This window comes from Acinonyx jubatus, chromosome E3 (genome assembly GCF_027475565.1).
Source record: "Acinonyx jubatus isolate Ajub_Pintada_27869175 chromosome E3, VMU_Ajub_asm_v1.0, whole genome shotgun sequence".
In the NCBI taxonomy this organism is placed as follows: Eukaryota; Metazoa; Chordata; class Mammalia; order Carnivora; family Felidae; genus Acinonyx; species Acinonyx jubatus.
Window position 1 is genome coordinate 27604580 of NC_069398.1, and position 20574 is coordinate 27625153.

General features: G+C 53.5%; 1 protein-coding gene across 9 annotated transcripts in view; it reads right to left on the reverse strand.

The window, feature by feature from the left end:
* CUX1 (cut like homeobox 1) overlaps positions 1 to 20574 on the reverse strand; it is a 375851-nt gene that overhangs the window by 34237 nt on the left and 321040 nt on the right. For 5 of the 9 annotated variants that reach the window (XM_053213808.1, XM_053213805.1, XM_053213804.1 and 2 more), the window contains 2 exons: positions 7987 to 8289; positions 4370 to 4558 (listed from right to left, as the gene is read on the reverse strand). The exons of the other annotated variants lie outside the window; for them this stretch is intronic. In XM_053213808.1, coding sequence (XP_053069783.1) covers positions 4370 to 4558; positions 7987 to 8289 — 492 coding nt within the window. The remainder of the gene's footprint in view (positions 1 to 4369; positions 4559 to 7986; positions 8290 to 20574) is intronic. 9 annotated transcript variants of the gene reach the window in all.

The window sequence follows — 20574 nt, forward strand, 5'->3', positions numbered from 1 at the left end:
ACAATGGTGGGAGAGAGGATGAGATCTACAGTGTCAGTGCTGCAGTGAGTCTGACAAGGACCCCGGAGACCCTCTGGCTTTAGGAGATAACCAGAGACTGGGGGAAGCAGGCAGAGCAGGGCTGTGGGAGCAGAAGAATCCAGGTGGCTGTAGGCCGAGTACCGAATGGGAGGTGAGGAGGTGACGGCAGTGAGCACGAGTTGCTATTTTAAGACGCCTGAATGTAAAAGAACAGCGAGAGACAGGATAGTTTCTAGAAGGGCCGAGGGTGGATCTGAAGCTGAGAGCGAGCTGATCGTGTTTCCACGCTGAGGGGTGAGAGCTGGCGGTACAGGTGAGAGAGATGATCGTTGCAGGTGCACCAGGATGGCGTCTGAACAGGACAGGCGGGGAGGGCTGGAGGTACAGACGAGCTCATAGGGGCTGTGGCGGGGAAGGCTGGTGGCTGGCATTTTCCTGCTGAAGTAGGAAGGCAGGAGTGATGATCTGAAGTGATGGGAAAGGAAGGAGTCTTGGAGGGGTAGAGGAGAGCGGTGGAGAAAACAGGCAGAGCACGAACCCGAGGTTGGGATCTGCAGGGGGACGGGGAATGGGAAGGCGGGAGAGAGATGGCTGTGTCTGGGACAATGGCAGGAGGAGGTAAGGGCACCAGGTAGCAAAATGATGGGGACAAGGGTGGGAACAGGGATTGGCGGGCCTGGAGGCAGAATGAGCCATGAAACATGAGAGACCTGGAAAGACAGAAGGACAGCAGAATGTGGTCAGTGAGTGGGGTGCCTGAATTTAGTCTCTGAGAAGTAGAGTAGTCGTGGGTGACAGCAAGACTTGGGGAAAAGCCCAGGGTTAAGGAGATCAAAGAACTTGAGGCCTGGCCCTGGACGGGGTCTGAGGGTCTTAAAACACCCCTGAATGAGGTGGGACGAGGGTACGGAGGAAGGCAGGAATCCAGGGGCCACGGTCTTGAGAAAAAGTCCAGTAGTGCGGGGGGGGGGGGGCGGCTGGAGGGGGCTCGGCGCTTCAGGGAACATGCACCTGCCCTGGGGGACTTGCCCTTGCCCTTGCTTTTGGGGACAAACAGGGTCCTTGTGCCCTTGATATGGATTTTTACTGTGGAAGGACTACAGGGGGGAGCAGTGGGCAGCAGTGAAGTAAAGGGGACGCGCCTCCAGATTCAAGTTCTCTGTTCTCTCTGTGCTGTTGGGGCTTCATCTGCCCCGTCTGTCCTTATGCATCACCTGTCCCCAGCTATGCTTCAAGTTAAAAACCATTCGGGCTTGAGCCAATAAGTCCTCCATAGTGATCTTTCTAGTGGATTAGCTTGGTTGGAATAGAGTCTGCAAATCTTTGAAAACTTCTTAAAACTGATGGAAGATGGGAGGTAATATTATTGAATAGGAGGAGGGGAGTGGCCAACATCTGGGACGGGATCCTCCCACGTATGCGGTGGGAGAGGGGTCATTGCCGCCCCTGCGTACGGGGGAAGAAACCGAGGCCTAGAGAAGCGAAATGCTGGGCTTCAGGTCACACACCTGGTAAGTGACAGGACTGAGGTCTGACCCAAGTCCGTGCTGGGCAGTGCTGCTTGCCTCGAGCTGCCTGATGGTGGCCAGTGCCCCGGCCCCGCAGCTCGGGAGCACACCCTTCAGCGGCACTGATGTTCAGGTCTCAAAAAAATGTTGCAGGAGAAGACTGGATTGTCAGGGTCCATCTGTAGCCACCAGGAAGAGATACCGATGAGCTAGCCCACGCTGTACGGGTGCACGTCTAGGGGCTGGTGGCTGTGTGGACAGGTTGGTTCAAGGGCCGTCTCGTGAAGGGACGGAAAGCAAGAAGGCAGACCAGGATGGAGACAAAAGTTTATGAAGAAGGAAAAAGAGCAATAAAAGATTCGAGCTAACGGGAGAAGCAGCAAAGTCTTTCTGGAAGAGAGGGAAGCATGACGCACGTGTGAACCCCATAGTCTGGATCACCCGGTGCTCACTTTTTCATAGAGTCCAGCCTGGGAGCATGATGGACCTTCATCTGCTTTAGAGGAACCCAACTCATTTTAAAAACTGTGACATACGGAGCACTTAGATGTGCTGGTGGTTAAGTTCTGTACATTCTTTCTAATGCTCACAAACCTGAAGGAGGTCATATTACCATCCCCTTTCTACAGATGCAGAAACTTAGACTAAGGAGTTACTTAACTAACTTGCCATTTTATGACTGACCTAGGACACAGCTGAGAAGGCAAATCTTCCCCCAAAGAAAACGAAAATCATACTGTCAGTGGCCAGAAAGAAATGAGCCTGGTCTGCCGGCCGCTCCCACTGGGTGGACGGCCGGTAATCGGCAGAAATCCCAGGGAAGTGCTGTGCTTGGGGTCACCCACTGTGGTGAAGGCTCCTCCAGTGAGCATCCCTCCTAGAGGGAGAAGACAGTGGGGCCACAGCCGCTTTTAGGGAACTTGGGACGTGGGGAGGGGCCTAGGCCTGGCTGAAACAGTAACTCCTTTGTAACACAAGATGGCGCCCAGAGCCCGTGCGAAAGAAGGAGGCCTGTGCCGCCCCCCAGAGATCTACCTGTGGGGGCAAGGGTCCTTTCCTAGTGGCCTAGGAGAAGCACGCCAGGGTGGTAGAACCAGGGCTGTCCCCCTCCTGACACCTGCAGCGACGGGAGGCTGTGCAGGAGGTGGCCTCGGAGGGCCGGCCACAGGGAGGGGGTTCCCCAGCACAGGGGAGCTCAAGGAGCTCAAGGTGGCAGGCCCCGCCCCTTGACAACGCAGAGAGCTCTAACATTGCTTGGGTGAGCACTGATAAGCGTCGCAACTCGGTGATGGATATATGGGGTTCACGATGCCATTCTACGTCTTTATTTGAAATTTCCCCAAGGGGGAAATGTTAAAAAAACTTTTGGGGGTGATGAGGCACCAGGCGTCACATCATGTGCAGCTGCCCAAAGGGTTGTGGCCTATGTCAGAGCCGTGGCCTACACACCGGGAGGCAGGCCAGGGTCCATTGGAGGGCCCTGGGTGGGGTGGAAGGCTGCTGCCTGGGCACAGGGCCCCAGTGTGGCTGATTCTGGACAGAAGGCCGCACAACACACATCTGAGAGCACCAGCTTCAGAGCCTGATGGCCCGTGAGTGCAGGTGCCGGCTCCCTACTTATTAGGCCAGCGGTTGAAAACAGACAAGTCTCGTAACGCGAGGGCCTCATCTCTCCTGGATAATATGCCTACGCTAGACAGAGCTGTGTGGACTGAGTCAAGTTTGGGCACCGCGCCAAACAGGAGCCTCAGGACCCAAGTCTCCGTCTTTAGACAAGGCCTGACCCCACAGAGCTCTGGGAAGAGACGTCAGAGGTGCCTGCTTCCTCCTGGAGCTCCAGCCCTGGCTGGGTGACAACAGTGCCACTAGGCCGGCGGCGAACAGCAGACTCCCTTGGTGAACTCGGGACGCAAGCCTGGGCTTGGTGCCTGGCCCCCGGCTCAGACACGCATGCCTCAGCCACGTGGGTGGGTGGTGCCTCGTTCCCACATCTGAGGGACTCGGGTTCGACCACTCCGTGAGCTCAGGCCACCGTGCCCTCCGCAGGGAGGAGCAGCAGGTACCAGTACAGACCAGGAGACAGAGAAGACATTCCTTGCCACCACCAAGGTGCCCCTGCTTTGGGATTTCTCCCGTGTTGTGGCCTCCGGGGTGCGGGAAGAATGCCGATCAGCATCCGAGAGGGCTCCAGATGCGCACAGAAAGAACAGCCACGCTTGGCCCTCAAGGAGGCTAATCCCACGCAGCCCCACAGCCCATAAAGTAACAGCAAGAGGGATCTGTTCTGGCTGGAATGTGCTCTTCCGGTGACCAGGCGGGGTGACCTTAACGGAGGCACCTGGCTTCTCTGAACGCGGGTTTCCTTATCTACAAACGTGTTTATAAATGAGCTCTCCGATAAGACGGGAGACGGAAGGCCCTGGCTGGTGGTCCACATGCAAGAGACAGAGCTCCCCAGGCGCCCAGCAAGGCAAAGACAAGAAACAAATGGGCCACCACCGAGTGCTGTGACGCTCGCTTCTTGGTGGCCTGAAACAAGAAAAGGGCTATGCTGACCGCCAGGGCGACCATGAGGAACTCTCAGAGTGCCCCCCTCGATACTAAAATGTATTTGGGTTCAGTCGGCTGGGTAGAAAAGTCACAAACCTTCCCAGTCCTCTTAGGTACTCCTCCATTGATAATTGTCAGAAGAGACCCCCTCCCCCGCCCCCCTCCCAGCCCTGCCTGAGGGCCCTTCGGCCACAGATCAGTGCCCTTCGCTGCTCTGTGCGAAGGCTTTAGAAGCGACGGCGCGTCTGTACACGAGAAAGCAATGAGCCGGGGCAGGCGCCGGGGCTTACCTTTCTTTTCCATCCGTTTCATGTCCATCAACTTCTCCACGTTGTTGGGGTCATTCAGCCATAGCTGCATCCGGACGAAGGGCTCCCGTCCCTTCAGACTGAGCTTGTGCCAGGGTTTTGGGCGAGCAAGGAGGTCGGAGACGGAGCCTTGGGTGAGCCCCAAGATGGTCTCCCCAAATAAGCGCTGACCTGGCGAGAAAACGGAACGGAGAGAGACGTCACTACAGAGACCCAGGGATCTGGAAGGACAAGGTTAAATTCAGGCACGGGTTGAAAGACCCAGAGTCTGGTCAGCTGGGTCCTGCCTCGGAGCGAGCACTTGTTAGAAAGAGCTCTTCAGCCAGACTTGTGACGAACTCCACTGGTGATGGAGACAGTATCACTCCCGCGTGCTGCTGGCACACAACGACGTCTCTCGCAAAAAAGCCTTCAGGCTCTGGAGGCACCGAGGCCTGGATGACACCGGCAGCGCTTATCAGAGGTGGTTAATCCCTCACCCAAGCTCAGGAGGTTAATAGCACACGGGAAGCCCTCTCTTATACAACCTCAAACCACAGGGCTGTCTGGCTCCTTTCACGATTAGCAAGGTTATTCGGTCTTGCTGAGAAAACAGGCCACTTGACCCAAGGTCACAGCAGGAAAGAGAAGGAGAAAGAGCCCTTTAGCGCTGTTTTTCTGAAAAGCAGGCCATTTCCAATTCTAAAGTCTATTCCCGCAGTCTCAGCTGCCTCCGCTGACTGGAGCTCAAAGGCGATCGCAACCCCTTCCTCGAAGCCTTTTCTCCGAGGCCGTGGTGGGCAGCCCGCTCCCCAGGCCGATCAGAGGGAATTCTGCTCTGGAGAGCACAGCGACACCAGGGCTGCTGGGTTCGTCAGAGGCTTCAAGAGAAAATTTCTCTTCTCTGAGAGCCATTCAGCCTCGGGTGAAGAGGGGCCGGCACTTTTGAAGGCGCAAATGAGAATGCGGCACAACCTGAATGACCAGATGGGTTCGGAACGTGACTAACAGGACTTATTAGGCGGAAATGGAGACTGGGATCAGACAGGCCGGCGCTGGGTACCACACAGAGTAGGGAACACGACACCTGGGTCCCCGAGCGGCAGGGTGACCGCGGATGACAGGCTCATGGGTTCCCGTCTCCGAGAGGGAAACACCACCCCCTGTGCTCCCAGGGCAGGTGTGAGCAACGGTGGAGTACCTCCTTGTAAAAAAGCGGGGCTTCAGGGGCTCCCGGGGGGCTCAGTGAATTAAGCGTCTGACTTCAGTTCAGGTCGTGATCTCACAGTTCGGGAGTTCCAGCCCCGCCTCGGGCTCTGTGCTGTCAGCACAGAGCCGGCTTTGGATCCTCTGTGTCCCTCTGTCTCTGCCCCTCCCCTACTCGCATGCATGCACCCTCTTTCTCTCACAAATAAACGTTAAGAAAAAAGAGCAGCCCTTCAAGTGGAAGTTTACAGCCTGGAAAGCACTGGATTTGAGATATGATTATTTTTTGTTTCCATCATTTTCACTTAGGGATACATGTACCGATTTCGTAAACCTGTGGTTCCCTGCATTTCAAACTCACAGGGCCTATAAGCGTCCTAAGTCCTCACCAGATTTTTGCTGTGGTAGTTTTAAATAAATTCTATCTAATTCTCATCTGGCAAATGAATCTCATTTACATTCCAAGGAGCTTGGGATGGTCAGGAAAGTGATATATGTATACACGGCTAGTTACTACTTGCTTGACCCACCCAGTTGTATGGCAGGGGGGATTATTCTTGGAAATCTGTATTGCTTCTAGAGCTTTCGCAGCGGTGGCTCTCAATCATTTTTGGGTCACAGACCCACTTGAGAACCCGAGGGACGCTACCTACCCTCTCCCGATAAAATGTGTGCACGCACATACTCTGCTTATGATCTCAAGAGACTGACCCCCGAACGTCTCAAGATCTCAAGCCAGAGGTTGAGGATGCCTGGGTGTGACAGCTGCATAATTCAGCGGTAATTTGGCCCCCTCAGTGCCCACTCAGAGACCCCCAGCAGGGGAGATGGGCTCTTCCTCGGAGAAGCTAGGACCGGCTAGAGCTACCACTGTGCTGGCTTCTCAGCTCCACGGTGGCGCTGCTCTGGAGCTCTTCTGGAAGTTCCTGCTCTAAGAGGAGGCGGTCATCTCTCTGGAGAAGTTTCACCCCTGAGAGCACTGATTTACGCATCACACGGCATTGGTGGTGCATGCCCAACACCGGCTGAAACTCCAGCAAGGATGGAGACACGGACGGGAAGGCCAAGGTGGAGACTTTCACGCTCGTGATCTCACGACTGCGACCTTGCAACTTAGCAGTGGGCTAACGGCAGAGTTGTCTTCAGCCGCTTGCCCACATTTACAGAAAACGACACTTCCTGTGAGGGGGTGGGCGGCAATAAGATATCGGGCCTGCTTCTCTGGACTCCTGATGGGACTGTAAGGTAGGGGAGGACCCAGGTCTAGGAATCCCTGCGTATTTCGATCATTGATGAACATATGGGGCTTCACAGCCATTTCATTTCTGTGAATTAACTTCGTTAAAAACGTTCCCAGCTGACACCGCTTCTTCCCTTGTTCTGGTTTGCACAAGCGGTGGGGTAGAGAACCTCAACCAGGCAAGCTGGCCACCTAACCCCTCCACCACACAAACTTCCCCGGACTTCACTGCTCCTTCCTTCTTGTGCTATCCCCTGGGAGAAACAGACACGTAGGGCCCCTCTGCAAATTCCAGCCGCTCTTCGGGGTTGTCTCAACACGCACCGCACGCAACACTGTTCCTTCCGTTGACCTTTACGCCCGGGAAGTAAGGACAGCGTGTTTGGGGACAGGCTGTTTCCATTCTCTGGGTGTCTACGACCAGGAGAATCCCATCTGGTCAATGCTGTACCATGGGGGCACGGAAGTTTAAAATGACCAAACACTCTTAGTATTCCGACAGACAAAGCCACCGCCCGTGTGCCCCAGAGGCTTCAGACAGAGCTGCCTCGGGTGGCGCACGCACGAAGCAAAATGGCCTGGGTCTGGGGCTGAGCCCCAGTGAGAGGGGTGGTGAACTCAGTTCCACCGAGGCTACTGCCTCCCAGTGGAGGGCCTGGGGAAGGGAGCCGGCTTCCTGGAGCAGCGGGGAGGACAGTAATAGACTATTAGCTGCCAGGCGCGGTGCGAAGCAATGGCTTCTGCTCATAAGCCCCCGTCGGGCATTGCCGTCCCAGATTTACAGGGGAGGCTCTGAGAGTGGCTTGCTCAGGATCACAGACACAGTAAGAGGAAGAGCTGAGACGTGAACCCTGTCTGTGGATTCTTCAAGCATGCCATCCGGATGCTGCTTCCGCCCGGCAGCGCCCGTGAGGACCGGGGAGTTGCACCGGGCATGCCCTGGTCAGGGCGCACGGGCGTTGGCTGAGACGTCCCGGTGGGCGCGCCGGGGAGGGAGCAGGCTGGGACCGACCGCCCTCGGGAGCCCTGGTATTCACAACTGGAGGGTGTTTTATGTCCTTAGCGATGGCTTACAAACGTTTAAACTCACTGGCTGGTCCCTGCACCCATTCTTCCAGAAACCACCAGGAAGCCACCCGCCGCCCCCAACGTGGCAGCCGGGGAGGGCACCTACCGAGGTTGTTGTCTGTCAGCACCTCCTTGACTCTCTTGGTTATGCCGTAGGTGTCCAGCTCGGGAGACATGGCCACCAGCTCTTGAATGCTGAGGGCCGAGTGTCCCGAGAGAGGCAGTGGCGTGGCGGGCTGGGAGTCTGAGGCGGGCGGGTCGCTGGGCTCCGGAGGCTTGCCGTCCTTATTCGTCTCAATGGGGGGACAGGGCTGTTGGACCAGTTCAGTCAAACTCTTCACTGATTCGCTAGAGCTCATCGGCGACTCGGGCGCAGGGCTGCAGCTGGCAGAGGTCTTGGGAGTGCTTTCTGTAATGAAAGGACACGAAAATCTGAGGCTGAAAATAGCCCTCTTTCACTATGAGCATTACTTTCCTCACCCAGGAAACACATTCAACGCCTGTGTAAGAAGACAGCATGGCGAGCCACTGGGTCTATGGCCTGAGAGAAACTTCATCTTCTGCATTAAAAAATGAAAAAACAAACAAACAAACAAGAACCCTGAAAACCGCAACAGAAGAAAAACTAGAGGTTTGAACAAAAGGGATCTGAAGGCTTAAGACAAGGGCATCCTGTTGCGAAACTGCTGTCGTATTAACCATGGGCCATCACGGTCGTGACGTCTTCCGGCGGGACCCCGTGATCCCAGAATTCAGAAGTCCCTCGGCTAAATTATAATCTGCATCTTATATTCTGTCCCTAATTTTCAGAACAAAATGAACGGGTGGATTATTTTAAATGAGGGCGGCCCACGACGTGTGGTTAGGAAGGCCCCAGAAGAGGAGACCTAAGGCCGCGGCCGCTGGCCCCAGGCCCCCCCCCCCCCCCCCCCCCCCACCGTGCTGAGTCCTGGGACTCCCTGTGGGTTCTTGCTGTGATCCCAGAGGGCTCCACAGCACCCAGCCTGGAGGGGACCGACAGAAGAGAAGCACTCACTCTGCTCCCTGTCAAACCCCAGGACGTGCTTCTGAAGGCCAAGCTCTGTCACACACGCTGGCACCGGGAGAGATGGGGCCAGAGTGGCAGTCAGGTCTCCATGCTCTCCCTTCTGTCCTGGTCCGGGTGCCCAGTAGGGAGCGCCAGCCCGTGCCACCCGTGAAACCCAGCCTCCATCGGAGTCCTAGGATGTCTGGAATGAAGGCTTTGGCCATTTCCTAATTACCAAATACACAGAAAGGCTGTGTCCGGGAGGAAAACGCAGAGTGAGATAGCGCTAAGGTCCTATTCGAGGTAAAGTCAGCTGATGGCTTGGTGTCTTGGGACAGGCTCCCTCTTGCCGCCTCCCATCAAGCCTGGCACATAGCAAGAGCCCATGTGCCACGTGTGAGGGGCCAGGCCAGGTCCTGTCACTTGGGCTGTATGGCCTCAGAGAGATAAGTCTCAGGAAGCAGGCCCCTCATGGGACATCAGAGCACCTGGGTGGCCCCCAAAACACTCGCTACCTGATTAGACAAAATGTGACATGGAGTAGTGACTGAATTTCAATTGGCCATAGAAGTGGAGTGTCCTTTGCTGGACATGTCACATCCAAGATAGCAACCTGGATCAGACGCAGGATAACGACCTATTCTGAACTCAACAAGATGGGAGATGTATTCTGAATACAAGGGATGTTTTGTGTAAATACCTAGAAAAAATCCCAAATGAAACAACTTCAATTCAACCAGTGAACCTGTTTATCATCCTAAACAGGACCAGGGTTCCACCATCACATAAACCCGTGTCCTCAACCTGGAAATTCTGGTTTAAAAAAAAAAAAAAACAAACAAAAAACAACCCGCTGGTTTGTAGAAGATGTAAAAGAGCTAGACGTAAACAGCAGAAATGATCCGTATAAATCTTGAAGGCAATATGAATCCTACAAATCGGATTTCTTCTCTCTGCTCACCTCCGGGTCATCGTACAACTGGATATAAAACCCAGCAAATGTTATTTTTGTTTCTGAAGCAGCAAAGAAATTGTACTGTAAATTTGCCCCGATTCACCCATGCGAGGGACCGATGTGGCAGACCATCCATCTTGCTCACTGCAGACTGTCAAGGATGGCATGAATCCCCACATGATAAACAGATTCCTTCTCAGGTTTGTGTCCTGTAACCCACAGCAAGGTCAAAAGCATGGCTGCCTGGCTAACAAACTGCACGGTGCCACCGCCTGGTGCTTCCCCTGTTTTGTCTGGTGCCGGCCGAGACCGAGCTCCCGAATCCCCGGAAGGCGGTGCGTTTCTTTCTCGCAGGCGTTCCCGGCCAGTACTCGTGTGGATTTTTGCCACGCAGAAGCCCTGAGAGAACCGAACAGAGGCACTGGCCGCACGTGACTGGCGTCCCTCTGCGCTCCCAACCATGGCTGCAGACAAAGGCAAGGCCTTCAACATCAACCCCCCCCCAACGCTGGGCCTGGAAATGTACCGGGAAAGTGCCGCTGGGCGGGTTTGCATTGGATCTCCACTCTGTGTCGAAACTGCAACTGACAACTCGAAGCGGAGTGCTCTTTCCGGGGGACGACGATTCACGCACCGACACGGGCACACACACGCCACTGCGCTCTCGGGTCACGGAAAGCAGACTGGGCCCACGTGTTTGGCTAGGCACGGACAGATACAATGGCAAATGGCCCCGTGGGAGACGCCACAAATCCTCACGCAGAGAGCATCACGTTGGAAAGGGAGTCGTTTCTTTAGAAAGCTGTTTTCAGGAAGCCCTACGCTCCAGCGGCCGGACCGGCACCACAGCGGCTAATTAACCAGAACCAAGCCCGTTTTGGTGGGAGCACCAGAGACAGGCTCTAGAGCCCCTGGCAAGGTGGCCCGGCCCCTGGGTGCAGGAAGGACAGGTGGTTGCCTGTCCTTGATCATCTTGACAGAATAAGAAACGTTGTCAACAGAAAAGGATAGTACTTTTTTTGTTTGTTTTCCCCCAAATCACCAAATGGAGGCCTCTGACTAAAACAATACTTTTTTTTTTTGAGACAGAGAGAGAGAGAGAGAGACAGAGCATGAACAGGGGAGGGGCAAAGAGAGAGGGAGATACAGAATCTGAAGCAGCTCTGGGCTCTAGGCTGTCAGCACAGGGCCCGAATCGGGGCTCGAGCCCACAAACCAGGAGATCATGACCTGAGCCGAAGTCGGATGCTTCACCGACTGAGCCACCCAGGCACCCCTAAACCAATACTTTTTTGAAGGAATAAGGCTTTCTTCCACTCCACGTAATTACAAGTAATTTAGAAAACAAAAAAAGGAGGAGTCCTGGGTTTGGCATTAAGATACGAACTTGGGGGTAGGGCTACCTCTGTTAGCCAGCTGTTTTAACATGAGTGGGATTCTCAACTTCTTGGAACATCCTGGTTTCCTCATCTGGAAAATGCAGACAGCGTTGTAGTGAGGAATGAACCTGGCACATGGTTGGTGCTAAGAAACAAAACCCAAGTTGGATGTTTTTTTTTTTTTTTCTTTTCAAAGCAGTTATTAGGGGCATCGATCGGGCTGGCTCCTTTGGAAGAGCGCGTGACTCTTCATCTTGGAATTTTGAGTTCAAGCCCCACACTGGGTATAGAGATTACTTAGAAATAAAAGCTTTAGGAAAAAAAAATAAAAGCAATTATTAAATTGTATTGAAATACATTTGTTTATATAAAGGGAACCTACATTCAGTATAAATCTCCTCCTGATTACTGCTGTTTCTTCCACAGTTCCTGGTGGATACCATGGAGATAACATTCTGGCAAAGGTAGGACTGTAGGGGCATAAAGCAGATCAGGGTGGCAGGCAGGACTAGACTACAAAGGGGTCCCAGGGAATTCTGGGGGAGGGGCGGGGATGATGGGATTCTTCTGTGTCTTGATTGCCAGAACTCACGGGACACTTCCATGAGCCAAGAGTGAATTCTGCTGTATGTAAATTACACTTTGGCACCAACTTGCTGAGGACAAAGTTCTGGAAAGAATGAGATGTCATTCCCTTCATTCTTTCACCCGCTCCATAATCTGCTGAGTCAGGCCACTGGGCATATGGTGGTCGCCTGGTCAGAGGTGGTCCTGCCCCCTTGGGGCTCATGCCTAGTGGGGAGACGGCCATCTGACAGAAGTACCTAAAGGGCAGTGGGGGTTCTGAGGTAGGACAGGGGGCAGTGGGCAGGCAGGGGACACTGATGTGGCATGAGGATCAGAGAGATCCCCCGGGAGGGGGATGCCTCAGGTGCGCTTCAGGCACGAGCAGGAGTTAGCCAGGTGAGTCGCGAGAGGCAGGAGTGGCAAGGGAGGTGTAGGCTACTCCGGACGTCTGGTGGGCTGAGGCACGAGTGAAATGTCGTGTAGCAAGAATATGAAGCAAAGAGAGGCCCCCTGAGGCTGGCCGGTGCAGGGGCTTTGAACGGGCCCCGATGTCTGCTGTAACCCTCACGCACTTGGGAGCCAGGGCAAGGTCTGTTAGAAAGTGGGCCTACCCTTCACCCCAGCGGTGCTTCTCTTCTGGGGACTCAGAGCGGCCACTAGGATGTGTATTGAGGCCTCATGTGGAAGAACACAAGACTGGGAACAGGGTCCGTCGCTGGGAGACCGGGTCTCCAGATTGTGGCTTGTTGATACAACATACTGCGTGCTATGTAATCAGCGGCGAGGACGTCAGGGCTGGGGCCACACATACCGGCACCCGGAGTATGCTGGGGGAGCCCACAAAGCAAGGGACAGAATGAAACAGAGCGTAACGTTTGTGTACGTTGAGGGCCCATACGTACTTTACGTTTTGCATGGCTATGTAGATACGTAGAGGCGAGGATTTAAAATCATGCATGGAAACTGGGGCACTTGGGCGGCTCAGCCGGTTGAGCGTCCGACTTCAGTTCAGGGTCATGATCTCACTACTCGTAGGTTCGAGCCCCGCATCAGGCTCTGTGCTGACAGCTCAGAGCCCGCTTCAGATTCTGTATCTCCCTCTCTCTCTGCCCCCACCTTCCCCGAGCATGCTCTGTCTCTGCCTCTCAAAGATGAATAAACATTAAAAAAATTTAAGGAATAAAATAAATAAAATCATGCACAGGAACGATAAACAGCAAATCCAGGAGGGGTGGCCTTCAAGGACCAATGAGATTAGGGAGAGGGATTCAACTCTATCTTTGAGGTTTTGTTTCTCTTACAAATAAAGGATTGGATGGTGGCCAAATGGTAAGGGTAAAGTTGGGTGTTGGAACATGGGTGCTTACTGCGTTATTCTGGGATTTTAAATATCACAGGCCTAATGTCAAAAAATAAGAAACCAATTCAGCTCCCTATTGCTTCAGGGGGGGAGAATGAACTTGCGAGCAGTGAGGCTGGGGCCTGGGGTCTTGTGGAGGCTGCAGTGCTGTAGGGGGAGAGCGGGTGCTGGCCCGCAAAGCAGACAGGCAGTGGGGTGGGGAGAAATATCTAGGTTCAAGACAGATGGAGGGGATGATATGGGGAGTGGATGGAGGAAGAGGGAAGAAACAGGGGTGCTTTCCACGGTGGGGTCTGGGTACCTGGACAGAGTGCTATTCACTCTGGTGAGTGCCTTAACAGCAGGAGCACCTTGGGGTGGGGTGGGGTGGGAGTGAGACCATATTAAGAAGGCTTATGTTACCATCATTTGTAAGAGCAGCTACCACTGAAGCTAACATCATGTCTCATGCACTCCCTGTGTGCCAGGCTCTGGGCTAAGGCTCACGAGAATGCCCGACTGCACTCCTCGAAAGGACCAGAAGGGACATCCATGTTCCTCTTTTCACAGATCTAAGACGTCACGTTCAGCGACACAGCTGGGAACCAGTCTGTATTCATAATAGGCCACCTATATAGTGGGGCCATGCCTGCACCTGTGTGTCCTTTCGTGGCAGAAGAACCGGGCCTGCCTTCCAGGACACAGTTGCTCTGCGATCCGTGTCAACATGCGCGAGTCTCAGAAACATGGCGGTCAGGGCCAAAAAGCCAACCCACTACTGGGGTGAGGGAAGGGAACCAAAACGTAATTAGCAGCGAGAGAAGGGCGTTTACGCCCGGCTGCATCAAATTCTCCTGATGGCCCCGCGATGGGAATATAAATCCTGCAACTCCAGGTAGGGAAACTGAGGCTCAGACTGGCAACATGAGTTGTCCAGACCACGTTGGATGGAGAAGGATCTGAACCAGATTGAGAGTAGAAACTCTCCACATTTCCACTGTCCTTTGTCTGGCAATTACGGAAGTATAAGCATAGGCATGCTTTCATTCATTCATTCATTCATTCATTCATTCATTTGCTCGCTCGCTCGCTCGCGCATTCTGAAAGCACCCACTCTGTGTCATGCACTCCGCTGGCACTGGGGATAAGTGAGAATCAGACACCCATCTTGCTTTCAAGGCATCTATAGCCAGGAGGGCGGGGACAATTGGAAATGGGTCGTCTGCATATTTGAAAAGCCCAGCCACAGAGTTCACGTATCCAATTTTGACAGCAATAGTAAGGTGTTACATTAAAAAGTGATCCATGTGGATTAGGGTTTTTGTTTTTTTTTTCTTTTTTGCAAGGCTTCGAATCTTACACAAGAGTAGCTTGTAAGATTACAAGAAAGATACAGAAAGCAGAGACAGTGACGCGAGCCCCTATGAAACACACGAGGCATTCAGGAACTATAAAAGGATTATGAAAAATATTATATTCCAAAAACAGCAGGCAAACAACAGCTGCCTTAAGTTTCCCATACAAGCCAACTGAAAATCCTCGCCCGCCATGATTTCCAGAGACAAATCTCTCTGCAGTTTATCCGATCCACTGTTTAAATTTCCATACCCAGCCCTCTATCTGCAGTAATAATAACCCAAATTCCATTTAGTGTTCATTTGAGCAGTCAGGATAAAGTCGTTTCTTATTATCTCCCCACTGTGTAAAAAACAGCTTGAAGGTAGGAAGTCAGCAAGCATTTTCACCAAAAAGTAATTATTGTAAGTGACATTTTTACTGCTGGCATGCCATAAGGCGAACTGTGCATTCAGAAGGACAAGTTGCTGAAACAAAATGACAGGGTACTCTGTGACATTCTGACAAGAACCCAAACATTATTTAACTGGTGGCCGGTCTGATGCACTACTTTTCATTATGTCCATAGTTTAGGCTTTGAGCCCCTGCCAAGCCAGGAAATTCCAAGTGACTACAAAGACAGACAAGTATGGAAAGATGGGAGAGCGGAGGGAGAAGATGGGGGGGGGGTAGTGGTTGGCCAAACGGAGCCGGGGTGCAGCGTGGTTGTGGTCCGGCACGTGGAAATGTGAGCAAGAGGGAATCAAGGAGAAGATACAAGGGGGGTGTAGGGGAGAGGCAGAGAGTGGAAGACGGAGCCACGGGGGGACAGCACCTCGGCAGCTGCGGCCGCACAGTGGGGCGAGGACGTGCAGAAGGTTCTGGAGTGCCCGGTGCTGGCACCCTGGGTCCAGCGGGAGCTCTGGTGGCCTGGAAGGACCCTGCCCGGCTGCAGGCCCTCCCGGCTGATGGTGCCGACAGCTTCCAAGGCCACAACAGCGTGACCACTGGTCTGCAACACTTCTCAGTGGAGTTCGGATGTGGGTTGTGTGACGGAGCCACTGCACCCGAGCCGAAGCGTGGGGACTCCTCACTTTCCTCCGAGAGTCGCACCACCCCTCTGAACAGCAAGGCTCATTTGCCCTCCGGTGTTTAGCCAGAAATCGACCAGGCCTGCACCACACCTCTTAGGATGTCCCCAACGCCACGCCCTGTCCCAGCGGCAGGGGGCGGTGTAGACGGGCTCCTCAGCCCCGAACCCTGCCTCTGGGGCTGACAGCAGACGCTCATGGCCCCTCAGGACTACCGCCGACTTCTCCAGGCCAGCAGAAAACGTGGAGTTGTTTGTTTTTGAGTATGAGCAGCCTTTTGATGGATTAGCACGGGCTTGAAACCAAATACATGGATACTCGAATAGATGTCAGAGCTTTCCACACGCGTCCTACCACGTCCCTGGACGTTTTCTACCGAGAAAGAACCGGAAGTAATCTAACCACACACTAACCACATCCATGCTACAAAACAGCCTTCTTTCTGAGGGTCGAGGCCTGCGTCTGATACCCTAGGGGAGTAAGTAAAGGGCCCTCCCCAGACCCCATTCCCGAGGGTCTCCCCCACCCACAGGAAGGTCCATTCCCAAACAGGTGGTGGCATCGAGCATCAGCACAAAACGTCCCCTCCTTGGGCTGGCAACACGCTTCGGCTCCAAGCCAACCTTGCCTTATATCGCCGAAACTCCCAGCAAACCTGCCAAATCATTTGTTTTTTTTCCAATGGCAGAAAGGAGTAACCGGAGGAAGGTTTGGGGCAGGAACCCCTGGGGAGGACCCTCTGCTGTCCTCCCTGGGAGGACCCAGGAAAGGAAAGTGTCTCCGTCGGTCCTGGTTTCTTCTGTAATAGGGAACATCCGTGTTTTCTCTCCCACAAACCCGGATCCTACTGGGTCGCGCTGGCCAGGATAGAAGCGAGGGTAGGAAAAGACAGCAGCCCCAGCACGCAGCGGGTACTGAGCTGGGTGTGTGAACAGAACATTTCTAATGCCTGCCTAAGGAACTCTTACAGTGACATTAAAGCCCAAATCCTTTACTTGTTAACTGAGAAAACTAAAACAACTAAAATAAAATAAAAGCAAGGTTATTTAACTTGAGCCATGTAGAGCTTATCTCCCCAAACTTGACTTCTAGGCCACTTGAAGAGAGGGCCTGGGCTTTCCATTCAATGAGGGGGCCCTCTAAGTGCCAGGCAGGGTGCTAGGGGACGGGGGCACGGTCGTGAGCCAGGAAGACTTCATTAAGCAAGTCACGGTCACAAAGACCCTGAGACGAGGGTGGGATGGGGACGCTTGGGGGCACCGTGACCCCGAAACTGAGGCTGGGTGGGTGTGGAGGAGAGGCCGCGGTATGCCAAGGCCCGGGTGGAGAGGAGATGGGGGCCGGGTCACACACTAAGAAGGTGGGACCCTAGGGAAGGGCGTGAAGCAGGGAAGGGAGTGTCCCAGCCGGAAGTGCCATCTGGGACGATGGCTCTGAGGCTTGGGCCAGGGTGGGGACTGAGGGAATGGAAAGAAAAAAATTCTGCGAGACACTTAGGAAACAGAAACTGTGTGTGTGTGTGCACGTGTGCATCTGTGCGCACACACTCGACTGTGTGTCTGGGAGGGTGCGTAAGAGGGAGAGAAGGACCGAGAAGGGCTGCCAGGGTTTGGCTCAGATGACCAGGGTTACAGGCTTGCTGTTCACCGAAAGGAGCAGTCCTGGGGAGATGAGGCTGAGTTCAAGGTTGGGTGCATTTCACTGGAGGTGGCCCTGAGTTCTTGGGTCTGGTGGTGGCGGTCCACCTGCGGTGGGAGGAGATGGGAGGCAGACGGTCGCTGCACACGCAGGTGCGGGAGATGCTAGCCTCTGTGACCGCTGCCTCGCGGTCACCCAGAGACCCGCGGATGTTCGGCTCCTCCCGTCCGACACCGTCCTGTGCCTGCCTCATTCTCCAGACTGTTTTTCACTCTCTTTTCTCCCCACACTGGGGAAGCACACGGGGGAGAGACGTTCTCAGCAACCCTGGGCTGACCCAGCTATGGCAGAGCCAGGGCGGGCTCGGCGGAAAATTCATGGCACTGTCTGCCCTCTCCCAGGGATCCTCGTATTTGTGGTGCACGTTGTACAAGCTCTTGAGGAAACACGCACATCAAAAGCAGAGTTTGGGAATTCAGCGTTCATTTAATTCAGTTCAAAATTAAAAACCCTTCTTAAATCACGATTCGCCTTTTGCAGTGAACCCGGTCTGGCGAAAGTTTGCACTGGGCGACACGGTTGGCCCTGCTTCGGAGCTCGGTGATCTCCCGGCTTCCAGCTTTTCTGCAGATCTATACTGATTTAGAAATAATGCTTTCAAATTACCTTCAATAACCTTATTACCGAACCAGCTGTGTGTATGAACACTTATCAATGCGTCCCTGTGCATTAAGAGAAAATGTATGTCATACAAACAGTCTAAATATATATTACTGAGATGGGAAAAAACAAACCCTCTAGTTAAATTGCTTTGCTGTAATCAAAGATTAATCACTCTGAGCGCGTGTGAGTGTGTGTGCCCGCGTCCTCGCTTTTTCTCCAGGGTTCCGTTTCTGGCTTTGGGCAAACCTGTCCATCCTTCACCAATATTCATATTCTCCGGCAGACCGGTCACACTGCTGTTCCGAGGGTGGAATTAGTTTTCCCAGATTTCTGAGAGTTGGAGGTGGTTTTGGATATTGGTTTATTTCTGCGCCTTCTAGGCCTGCAGCTCAGAAACCCTCCTGTCCCCAGGCACATGGTGGACAGCAGGCTTCGAAGCATCCATAGTGCAGAGGTGCTAAGCGCCTGCCCCGAGAGCAGCCTGTCCCTGCTCAGTAACACTGCCAGGCAGCCTGGCATGTGGGTAATGATGTTTGGGCTGTGACGGAATGTTCCTCAGAGGATCCAGGGCCGATGGCAGGCGCCAAATGTGACAGTGTGGTGGGCCGGGACCCGGCTTTCCAACAGCACGCAGGTGGGTGAATGGGTCTGGCCCCACACGGGCACCGGGCCGTGCCAAGCAGAACCAGTAACGTCTCGTCGTACACGATGGTATTAGAAAAGCTATTAAGGTCCGTTATTTTACACATCCTCCTAATCTCTCCATACTGCTTTACTTAATTTGTGATGAAATTGTTGAGAAAGGGTACTTAATGTAGGACAGTCAGTAAAAGTAATTTATCATCTTCCCGCTTCGGTGCTCACGTTATCAGCGAACTCATTTTCTGCATGCATCATGCAATCAGCCTATTATTTGCATATTAATCAGGCAGTGGACCATGAAAGAACTGTATCCCAGCCAAACGCCGCACTATCTCAGGAGAAACACTCCGTAATTATCATACATCAGTGTTATGATGTGGTAATTGATTATAACATCTTTCTGCTGCCCCTGGGGAGCCCCTCTGCTCACCCAGCTCCAGGCACTCTGGACAGATTGTTCTTTTCCTCCCCAAAACCGAGTCACCGCTGCTGTTTTCGCTGACTGCTATTTCCGTGGAGTATTGATTCTCTCTTCCAATTTTGGGAGGTATTTAAACCACGTGGAACGCAACTGACCGTAACTCATGGACGAGCAGGTCTAGCCACGAGGAAGGCACGTCCCTCTGGACTCCGTGTTCTCTCTCTCTCTCTCTCTGTCTCTCTCTTTCTCCTCCCTCAGCTTTTGGCTTTGGAGGTGCTGCTGAAGCTTCCAAGGAAGTTTCCTTACCAGACAAAATGCCCCAACTTCAGTCCTCCTTGTTGCAAAGTTGGTACAAAGGCAGTTCGGCTGCTTTATTTAAGTGCCAAATGACAGACTAATTTTGGTCCTCTCATAAAGGACAAACCCAACATCTGCCAATTCAGACTCAGACTATATTTGGGAATCCGGTTCCAAAGGGAAGAGCAAAACACAAAATCAAGATGAAGCTGGTGATGGAGCCTCCTGGTTTGCTCTGTATCGGAGCCCCTCCTCCTCACTTCTCGTGCAGACCCTGAGCGTGGCCCAGGGGCCAGTCGTAAGGGGCTGGGGCTCGGTCCCTGGCTGGCTCAGGGCTCCCAGCAGGGAGAGGGCCAAACAGCTGAAGGGCAGGGCTATCCTTCAGGAAGGGAAAGGGCCCTGCACCACTGTGTGTATTTTCCGTGCATGTAGACGGGAAGGGTTTCAGAGCAGCACCGACCTGTATCCCCGGCTGGATGGATTATATACGTTCCATTGCAAACTGCATAAAGTCGGGTCCGGCTCTGCCACTGATTTGTCGCTGGCTTCTCTCCTCTTCTCCTGCCCAACTCCTGGCTGAAATACAAGGGACGCGTCCCGGGGTAATGGAGGGATCTGCTTTTCCTATTGTTTCTTTAGTCTTGGATCTGCTTTTCTATATTTATTCAAATTTATAATTTGGATCCAGTTTTGTTTCTGGTTTTGAAATGTGGCCTTGGCTTCTCTCTGAGCATGTCGTTCCAGGCACCAACCTTTACCCATGGCGGGGGGGGGGGGGGGGTGTGTGGGGGGGGTGGGGGACAGAGCCCTCGGGGCTGAGTGACAGCTCGCCTGGGCCCAGCTCCATGGCAGTAGGGCCGCTGGCCTCAGGACCACGGTCGCTTTTTCCATCTTCTTGACTGAGGGCAAATCACCGCTCATCTCTGAGCCTTGGTTTTCTCCATCCGTAAGATGGGGGAAATCACTTCCCCTTACTGATGGAGGATTAAAGGTATCAGCTCCGTGCAGGGCACATAAAAGATACAAATGCGCGAGTTTTCTCCTTTCAGGCCTGAAAATCCCTGAGGATAGATACGCATGTCAGCTCCTTCGTCTTTCCCTGGAACCAAACCACTGAAAGCCCAAGTCCTCACTTGCTCCTACGACCTACTTTTGCTTCTTGCACCGAATGCCCAACGTACTGTAAATTCTGATTTCTGAAGAAAGCCTAAAGGGGAGAGAAGGGAGACGTGTCCAGAGGCCTGTGACGAGGCTCCGCAAGGGCTTTCTCTCAAAGGCGATTTAGGCGGTGCATGGAGGTCCAGGCAGAGTAACCAAGGGAACCTGAGTGGGCTGGCACG